At 44.1% G+C, this 10,270-nt stretch overlaps 1 protein-coding gene across 1 annotated transcript in view; it reads right to left on the bottom strand.

The window, feature by feature from the left end:
- Window positions 1-6,473: 6,473 nt before the first annotated feature.
- SYNJ2 (synaptojanin 2) overlaps window positions 6,474-10,270 on the bottom strand; it is a 58,673-nt gene continuing 54,876 nt past the window's right edge. Inside the window, exons 25-26 of the mRNA XM_009865372.1 lie at window positions 9,624-9,826; window positions 6,474-7,274 (exon numbers count right to left, since the gene is read on the bottom strand). Of these exons, the coding sequence (XP_009863674.1) occupies window positions 6,474-7,274; window positions 9,624-9,826 (1,004 nt within the window). The remainder of the gene's footprint in view (window positions 7,275-9,623; window positions 9,827-10,270) is intronic.

The raw sequence follows: 10,270 nt of genomic DNA, 5'->3' as shown, positions 1-10,270 counted from the left end.
CAAGTGAAGTAGTCAAGAAACTATCCAAGTGAATGAAGGTAGCATTTTGGTCTAGTGACTCAGTTACAGGAGGTTTTGTAATTTGCCTTTTCATTTAATAGACCAACCAGATTTATCAGCAAATATGGCATCTGCTTTCTGTGGAAGAGAGAGATTGGTAGGTTGTCTCACATAGACAACCGCAGTTGTTTTAATTTGTCCATAAAAATGAAAACAAACCAAAATAAATGCCCACCACCTTGTTATGTTTCTCTTAATATTAGCAATTTGTGAGATTGATTTCATTAGGATAGTGTGTATCCAGTCACACTTGGGGCAGTTCCATGTTTGTTTGCGTGGAAGATAGAGAAGAGAGGCTTAGCTCTTTTGCTTTGCTTTTGGGACACACCGAGCAGGGGTACACTCAAAATCTCTGGCTCATGTTACTCATTCAGAAACATTTTCTTTAGCTGATTTAAAGAAGAGCTTTGAAAATTCTCAAGTGGGGTAAGGCAAATGTTGGCCCTGACAAGAAAGCTAATGTTTAGAGTTTGGAGCTCAGGTAGAGTAGAGCGAAGTGGGAAAAAAATTCAGGTTATCAAAAGGTTCTGTTGGAGATGCAGAAGATCCCAGAAGTTTTGGTTTCTTGAGACCCAAGTGTAATTATTAGTGTAATTATAGAGAAAATCAACAGTGTTGTCTTATTTGACTTTGTTAAGGCTGCATTAACAGTACTGACGATAAATAAGTTCTTTTCAAGGAGGAGGGGAAGGCAGTGCTCAGTCACTTTTAAAAATTCTTAGCTAATTTGCCATGTAGTTAAAAGCAGCCTACTTGTGGTTTCTTTCCTTCCTTTCTTTACACCCCCCAACCCGCCTGGAAGACAAACACAGGCTGTGGTTGTGCTGTCCTGCCGTGGCTGGCCATTTGTTAATTAAGGCCCGTATTGATGACAGGCTTGAGCTGTCTCTCAGCATCACTTATGCGGGATGGATCTAATATTACTGACCTTAAATCACGGCCATGAAAGCTCCCGAAGCTTTGGGGATGTGCTTTGCAGTTCCACGCAGGCTTGGGGTGGGCACCCGTGGCCTTTGCAGCCCTGCCGGGTCTCAGGGCCACCTCAGCTGCTCCCACGTGAGGGCACTCCAGCCCAGGAGAACACTCCAGCTGAAAATGAATTTCTGGAGGTTGAAACCTGACCCGTTGGAGCTGCAGAGTCAAGAGCTCAAAAATGAGCGGGCTTTTCCCCTGACAGAGCTGTAGGTAAGATCACTGCACGGCACTAGTTCAGCTAGGAAATGGAACGGAACTTTTGTGACTTCTGAAGAGATTCATCCTTTTTACACTGTGGCTTAAACTTCAGAGTGTAAATCTATTAGAACACTTTGTATTCACAAAGTAAAAGGTATATGGAATTTATTGTGAATAGACACAACTTCTAATAACTGAGTGTGTGTTTAGTGTGACAAATCTTGTACTGATTTTAATAGACTTCTTTGGCTTATGGGGATTCTGATAATGATGTTACATGTTAGTAAATGCATCTATGTTTTGTTACTGGATCTTGAGGCAACTTTCTCCTTTTTTTAACTGTATGTATATATGTGTAACTTTTAAAACTAATATGTTGGGGGGGGGTTCATTGAAGTCGGTTGTGGGTTTTCTGAATACAGTAATGTTTTTTTAAATGTAATAGTCATGTGACAAAATGTATTAAAGGCAAATGATCTTCCAAGTGAATGCTCTTGATCATTGAATCATTTAGGTTGGAAAATACCTTTAAGATCATTTAAGTCCAACCATAAGCCTAACACTGCCAAGTCCACCACTAAACCATGTCCCTGAGTGCACATCTAGACGTCTCTGCAATACCTCCAGGAATGGGGACTCAACTACTTTCCTGAGCAGCCTGTTCCAATGCCTGACAACCTTTCTGCTGAAGAAGTTTTTCCTGGCATCCAATGCAAACCTTCCCTGGCACAACTTGAGGCCATTTCCTCTTGTCCTATTACCTGGGAAAAGAAACTGACAACTCCCCCCTCCACTTTGCTACAACCTCCGATAAGGTCTCCCCTGAGCCTGCTTTTCTCCAGACTACACACCTCCCAGTTCCCTCAGCTGCTTCTCATAACGTGTTAACTTTCGTTAAAGACCCAAATCATTTTTTTTTGGTAATGAATAAATGTTTTGGTGGAAGAATGTAATGTTTATCCTTCATCTTCAGTAAGAGGCATAGTACTGGGGGGACATAGCTTGTCATCGGTTTTGCCAAACTGAACAGTTTGATGCGTTTTAGATTTTTGCAGAAGTACTTCCTAAGCCACATACTGACATCGATTTGAGGGCCAGAGGGTCTGCTGTATAGCATTCATGCCTGCTTCCCATTAGAAATGTATGCTCTTGTGCTTCACTGGTGTCACATTAATTCAGAATTGTGCCTTTGTGTAACTTCTTAGGTCTCAGACTATGCCCTTAAGCCCAGCTCTCTGGGGACCCAGCTGCAGATGTGGCAATCCCCTTGCACTTGTTGTCCAGCACGCTTGTATAACTCTAGTAGTATTTCTAGTAGTAACAGACATTGAGGTTTTTAATTGCTGTGATTACAGCCATGCAAAATGGCTTTCACTCCATGGTGCTGCCAGGCAGAGCAGCTCTCTAGAATGGAGAAATTTTCCATCTGGTAAAAATGTCAATTCTGGACAAAAAAAGGAAAAAGAAAAAATTGTGTTTTGTCACGAATGGAAATTCTAAACAATAGTTTGATTTTGGTTCTCTTTGTGTTTCAGTGATCACCCACCTAAAAAAAAGCTAAATCAGGCAGTTGCTATACCAAGGAGAACCACTTACCCACCCCAAATGCAAATGCTGCTGAACAAGCAGGATGCCTGTAGCAACTTAAAATTGCTGTACTACAGGGTCCTGGGCAAGCTCACATGGTGTTAAGTCTCTTGCCAGTCTGTCACATGAAATAAGCACACAAATGCTTATATACTTGCATCTGGTTAAGTCAAGTCATTAATGCCTGGCTTCACAGCCAGTGTCAATAATTCGAAGATTTTCAAGTGCTGAGTTCACAACATAAAAAATGTTGTGGCACAGCCACTCCCTAACACCCAGTGGCCCTCGAGACTGAGAACACTGGTTGCCACTGGTAACATCCTGGTGAGAAAGGGCAGTAGAGCTAAGGACAGAGCCGTGCTGTGGGTTACCTCGTTGTGGATGCCAGCTAAAGATGGTTCAAGTTACTCAGTGTCTTGTCATGCTCTGGTTTGGGCCTGGCTTCATCCTGAATGAGGACGGAATCCCCACCTCCTGTGGGCTTGAGTTTTCTGTCATGCTTTCCCAAGTGCAGAGCAAGTCTGGTCCGGCTCTGCTTTTCCTGAGCATTGAAACTAGAACTCAGGTCATGAGCACCTGCCTCTGAAAAAAAGAACCAAACCCCACTTGGCTGGGGTGTTGGGCACCAGCGCGGAGACTCCTCATTCTTTGCTGTAACCTTTTCAGCTGGACGGCCTGTTCCTTGATTTGCTGTGGCTGAACAGTGTATGCTCTCCCCGACAGTATAAACCAGCTAGCTGCAGGGATTCGTACTTGTCACATACAGAGACATAAGATATAATGCTAAAGGCCAGATACTTCTCTCATTCAAGGAGAGTAATGAAGCAGATTTTATTTGGCTTGTATAAATCCACTTTAATTGACTTTCCTGCTAATGCTTTCATTAACATGTAAATTAGCTGTCCTAGAGCTGTTAATTATCTCAGCAGAAAATGCTGGATATGGTCATATAACGTACTCTTTCTTTTTTACTGCTCTTAACATTTTATACTGAAATGTGCCCATAAATATTTACTGGGGTTTAAGGAGGACAAAGAAGCTAAGGCTTTGTGTCATCTTGTAGGGAAACAACTACTTTGTTTCAGCATTATTCACCAGCCTGCAACCATGTTCAACTGACACCCCTGTAAGAAGCTTACAACTGGGGCTTATTGGTTGGGACTTTGAAGGTTTTGGGGGATTTTTTTAAAATGTCTGGCAAATAAGGAAGCAGAGGAGGATGACAGGTGCTCAGGCAAAGGCAGCATCCTCTCTTACGGGATGTTTTGCGTTCAAAATTTGGCAGTGAAACAGGTAAGCATTACAAGTAAGAAAATGGCTGAATTCCCAGTTTCCAAGAAGCTGAGAATAAGCCAATTAATTTTCCTGGGAGGGGGGAGAAATATCTGAACTTTTAAAAATACATCTTTTCTGAAAAAAAATAAATACATCTGTAAATGAGCAATTTTTCAGCTTCACCAACTGCTTAAAAAGGCTCTCCTTCCCTTAATAAGAAAATATCTTGCTGCTTCTCTTAAGTTATCATGACAAGTTGTAATCTGTTCAGTATTTTTAACTGCCTGCTTTGAAAAAATGGCATCTACAGCCCTTTGTTTTACTGCACCCATTTTACCGCACAGGCAAGGCAGAAGCCTGCGCGGCTGGAGCAGGCAACAGACACACTTGGCATCATGGATTACCCTCACCAACATCTTGGGCTTCTGAGAAGCCTGACTGCTGGCTGGCTAATGAACAAAAGATGACTTCGTTGTGAAGATCAAGTCTGCTTTGAGCTGAGCAGCAGTGCTTCACGAGTCAGCCCACCCTGGTAAGTGACCTACAGTCTCACCTGAAACACTCACCCTGTAGGCACTGGTGGAACACTGGGTGACCATCAGGGACCAGCAAAGCAGGCACATGGGAGCACTTGCCAGAGGTTTCTACAGGGTTTAACGGGAAGCTTCCCCCACTTTGGCTGTCATAGGCTGAGCCATCAAACATGATCAGCTTTTAAACTTTTTGTTTGCAAGAAACTGCACAGAACAGATCGTGGTAGTTGCCTTGCACCTGCCTCCTAGGTAGGCTCCCCGCAGGGATGTTCAGCACACCTGAGCACCAGCTTTATTTGCAGCGGTGCGCATACTGCTTAAATTTGGCCTCAGTCTTAGGTGCAGTTGCCCACATCGAGTTCCATTTCTGAGCCTTCCCAGCTCACGTTCAGTGAGTGTGTTGTTTCTCAGGGCCGCCTGCCACTCCGCCACAGCAGGGCTTCACCACAGCTGCTGAGGGGAGCGGGAAGCACATAGGCAGCTCCTCCCCAGGTACAAAACAGACAGACTCCAGAGCTGAGGATCAGCAGAAATGCACGGACAGAGCAGCAGCTCCACACACTTCCACCCCCTGCCGATCTACCAGTTTGGTGTCTGAGCTGAGCTGAGCTGTGCTGCGTGGGGGCAAACTTGGTGTTAGGCTGGAAGCGGCTGGACCTCTCTGTGGGAGAGTTCTGCTGTGACGCTTGCGGCATAGTTTCAGGCTTGCGTTGCGTGTGCGTAAGCTTAGGTTCCAAGACCAGCTCTTTCCTCATCTGCACTGTGGAAATAAAAGACTGACATGGCATTTTTCTTAGAAAGAAGCAGAATTGGAACAGGGACACGACTAGAGAATTATTAAACTGTCATTAGCATAAGAAATCTATATGCTAATGACATGTCATCAGTGGATCTCAGCTACTCACCAGATTTCCACAGTATCTGCATAGCTAATACACAAGCAGACTTCAGCGTCTCTTCCAAAACGGACTGTCTGTCCACGTGCTATTTCATTGTCAGGTGTGTTGTTCGGAGTGGGCTTGGTGTGAACAAAAACCTAGGTGAGTTTTGGTAGAAACCCAATAAGGGCTGCCTCTTATCTCAGGGTAGGTTGGAGCCACATTTTGAGAGGCTACCCAGTCCTTATGAAATAGCTGAGGCACGTTAATTACTGTGCCACTAACAGTGTAGTGCTTAGATGAGTTCTGTTGTCATACAGACCAGGTTCCCTTGCCTGGTCTGGAGTAAGAACAGGCATTTCCTGCCTCTCATGGTTCTGCTTTACAGCCTCATCGTACACATCTTCCTTTGATTTTACTTTAGCACAGAAATGAGTTTAGCAAGGTGAGTACTAAGGCCTGCCAACAGATCTACAAGATACTGCCTGAGCCTTGTTTCCACAACAGAAACGAAGTAGCAGAACAGTATCAGTGTTACTGCTGTAGTTACACTGGGATATAGTCCCCTTTTGGATGTTTGTTCCAGAATAACTGTAGTAGCCTAACTATTCAAGATAAGGGTGCTTTATTTCAAGTGACAGAAATTAATATATAAATTTAATAGGAAAATGTTTTTCTCAGTGTTTTTTTTCCCCATACATCATTACACGTTCTTACATATGATTTGTACCTGAAATAAAACATCTGAAGATGGATTACTAAAGAGAAATAACTTAGGATAAAGAACTTTTCAAACCACAGATAATATTAGGTTGTATATACTCTATACACTTCCCTCCAGGGGCAGTGAAAATGAAATGTAGCATGGACAGGTGATCTATTTCCTTAAATAAAAATCTGTGTTCAAAAGATTTTTTATTTTGCGTCTTAATTATGATTTCTGTAGGACCATTAAAGGGACAAAATTTTACAATTCTAAATTGGTATTTGTCTTCATCGAGGTATTTTTCTTTTCTTCTACGACAAGCAGTTTGTCAAACCCTTCTGACAGTGCACCACTGTCTTCATCATCACTAAATGTAACCCAGTGACTGAAATCTTTCAAGTCAGGGTATTTTAAATTTGCTGGAGCGTGTGCTGGAGAAGTAGCCGATACCACCTGCATGGAAAGAGGACGGGAAGAATCCAGGTCTAAGTCCAAGAGATTGGCATTCTCTGGAAGGGAGCTGCTATCCCAGAGCTGTGGGTGCTGGCTGCCCAGTGCAGGCGTGCCCCGAACGTCAGCCGTCGGTTCTCCCGTGTTTAGTGTTGAACGTGTAGTTGTGTTGTTCTCTGGGCTGGCAGAGGATGTGGGAGCTGAGCGAGCAGGCTGCACGGGCACATGAGCATCCTGAGCCTGGGGGCAGAGCCCAGGATTGTTGTTGTTGGAGTTGAACATGAGCCCACTGAAAAGTGGGTTTTCGCTGCTCTGGAGAACTTGCAGATGAAGGGCTGCAGGAGCTGACTTCTTTCTTCGTGGTGGCACCTTTGGGGCAAAGGAAGTGTTTGGGAGAGACAGTGCAATGGTCTCGGCTGTGCTTGCTAAGAGGGGCTGCCTTTCGCTGCTCCTCCCACTCTCCTGAGGCTTCCCAGGTTGTGGTGTTCTGGGTTTAGGGACTGGAGTAATTTTGGTCGGACTAAGAATAGCTCCGGCTTCTAGACAGGGCTCTGGCAAGCCAAAAGGAGACTCTAGCATCTGCTGGTCAAATTGCTCTTCTGTAGACATAGCCTAAGGGGGAAAAGGAGTAAGAAATTTGAGAATCAAAAGGGTATCTTAACCTCTGAGTCACTACCAGTGCAAATACTGATGGTGTTATTACTGAGAGAAGCTGACAGTACTGGAAGGAAAAAAAAAAAAAGGCAGCACAAAGAGGAGGTCCGACAGCAGAGTTACACTGCGCCTGCTTGGTTCTGTTCTCCTGATGCCTTGGACCAGTGTTCATTTAGAGAATGCTATTTGAGGACAAGGATCCTACAGCCTCCTTGCTCCCTGTGCAAGAAATGAGGCTCTTTCTGACCATCTCTCACATTAGGATTTTGATCTGGGACAAATTAACATGGTGCTGAAGAGTAATTTATTTGTTACATTGCTCTGCTGACTAATACTACTTAAAAGCAAGAATACATAGGGATCAATGGGGCATTAGCATACGATTTTGAGTACGTTTCGATACATAAGACTGAAGGACAATTAGCTTAAACTAATCCAAGAAATGCATTAATGGCTCTGGCACGTCTCACTGATGCTAGGAACTGAAGTGAAAAGTAATCTCTCCAAGTACAATCTAGCATATATTCACCATTTTCTATGATTCTGTGATTCATTTAAAAATACATAACTGGAGCCCGGCTCAGACCAAGAGGGCAGGGGCTGCTTCAAGTTTCTCACACTCAGTGTGACTAAATGAAAGCAATTCTTTATTGCTCTCCCACAGTATCAAAAGATATTTTTTTAATGCAGTCAAGGGGTTTTTTTAAGGCTTTTTTAATGCAGTCAAAATATCCAGTCAGTATTTCATGATGGACAGATCTCCTGCCATTTCTGTCTACACACTGCTGTTAAGATGCCTACATTTCTTTGTGTGCTTTTTTACCAATGGAGGTGGACTGGGCAGAAGTTTTCAAGTACCCAACTCCCATCTTAATTCACTCTTTTGGAGGAAGGAGGGAACACAGTCAAAGTGAAATAGATAGACTCCTGCACGAGCTTTCATAGAACTAACACCAAAACAACAGTCCCCTCTCAGCATTTTTTGCCCTGGCAATGGGGTCAAAAACAAAATAATCAGACCATTCCTTGTTACTGAATGTTTAAGGAAAGGGCACGCACTCCATCGTCCCGTTCATTTTTTTCTTTTGTGAATCTGCAAAGTAGACATTGCACAAAGTCTGTGACAGAGAAGGGGTGAATGCCTTTACAGAGGGAGGTCAGAGGAGAGCAGCAAGGCTGGTGAAGGGACTAGAGGGAAAGTCCTATGAGGAGAGGCTGAGGGAGCTGGGGGTGTTTAGCCTGGAGAAGAGGAGACTCAGGGGGGACCTTCTCACTCTCTACAACTGCCTGAAGGGAGGGTGTAGTCAGGTGGGGGTCGGGCTTTTCTCCCAGGCAACCAGTGACAGGACGAGAGGGCACGGCCTGAAACTGTGTCAGGGGAGGTTTAGGTTGGATCTCAGGCAGCACTTCCTCACTGAGAAGGTGCTCAGGCACTGGGATGCACTGCCCAGGGAAGTGATGGAGTCACCGTCCCTGGAGGTGTTTAAGGAGAGCCTGGACGTGGCACTCAGTGCCCTGGTCTAGCTGATGTGTGGTGCTGGGACATAGGCTGGACTTGATGATCTCAGAGGCCTTTTCCAGCCTCAATAATTCTGTAATTCTGTGTGGCAGTGGTCCTAACAACGTGAACAGTTTCCTAGCAGAGGCTCTGTCAAAGGATGAATAGAAAAGGTTGTATTTATCTGTCTCATACTTAAATTGCTTTCACCATTAAATGCTCATTTAAGTGGCTCTAGAGGTGAAGAACTATTATCTTCATTCCAGAGATCTGACAGAAAGACAGATTAAAATCCCAACACCTATAAGTTTGTATTTTTAAGAACCTGAACTCTTGAGTAGAATCCAGAACTCAAAATGAAAGGCAGAAAGTCCCATTATAAGGGGTGTGGAAAAGGTTAGATGTTTCTCAACAGGACACAGACCAGCATGCTGATCCAGAAGCTGCCTCACAGCAATACAGAGCACACCACTCACAGTGTGATCAAAAGTAAACACTATGATAAAGAAGGGAGGAGTCTTAAAACCTGAGAAGGTTTAGACAAGGCAGGAAAAAAAAAGTAACAAAATCTAAGAGAATGAACTGACAAATAGAAAAGCCAAATAAGGAACTGAAAGCTCTTTTTCTTTTCTGATCTCTTAGCACATTTTTATGCCCTGGTGGCTCCAATACACAAAATCATTTTCGTGCCTGCTCACTAAGAACATTAAATGACAGGACTGCATGCAAATTGTTTAACAGTCCATGCCCCTTGCCATCATTCACATTGTGTCATTGAGGTTGGACACATTTTGCTGCAACTCTCTCACATGTTCTGCCTTGACTCCGGTCCTTTGCAGAGGTACTGGCTTCTTCGTAGTTGGAACTTTGGGTGGCGGGCGATGGGGCACAAGCACTGGCCCTGCCTGTGGTCCCTGGAGTGATGCTGACTTTGGGATGCTGGGAAGAGACTCAGGTTTGGTGACTGTTTGGTTTCTCGTTGGAGCAGGCTTTCCTGCATCTTCCTGTAGTCCTGAAAAGGAAAACCAATTAGCATCTCGGCTTGATCAGGATGCAACTTCAACATAATTTCTTTCACAGTTACATTTCCAAAAATGTGCATGCCTGGGAACATGCCCAGGACAGGAAGGTAGGTGTTAGGAATAAACACAGGCTTTTGCAATCCTGTCACATTTATAAGGAGCAGTTAGGGAAAAACTCCCATCTGAAATATTTTCCTGCCTGAACTGTGCTGCGTCACCATTTGGACAAATGGATAAACACTGTCTGGGACTTCACGAGTACTGGACTCGAGCCCTGAGTCTCTCCTTTTGCCCTGGTTTCCTTATCTGGATAATCAAGAAAATGACACCGAGCGTGTCTTGAACTTTGGTACGAATGGTAAATGCCATCCGGTGGGACAGCACAAGGGAGTGAAAGCAATGCTGACCAGTTTCCTTACCGGAATGTTTAATGT

Source organism: Apaloderma vittatum, unplaced genomic scaffold (assembly GCF_000703405.1).
Source record: "Apaloderma vittatum isolate BGI_N311 unplaced genomic scaffold, ASM70340v1 scaffold14142, whole genome shotgun sequence".
Taxonomy (NCBI): Eukaryota; Metazoa; Chordata; class Aves; order Trogoniformes; family Trogonidae; genus Apaloderma; species Apaloderma vittatum.
The sequence above is the reverse complement of the archived record's forward strand: the minus strand, read 5'-3'. Positions and strand labels throughout refer to the sequence as shown.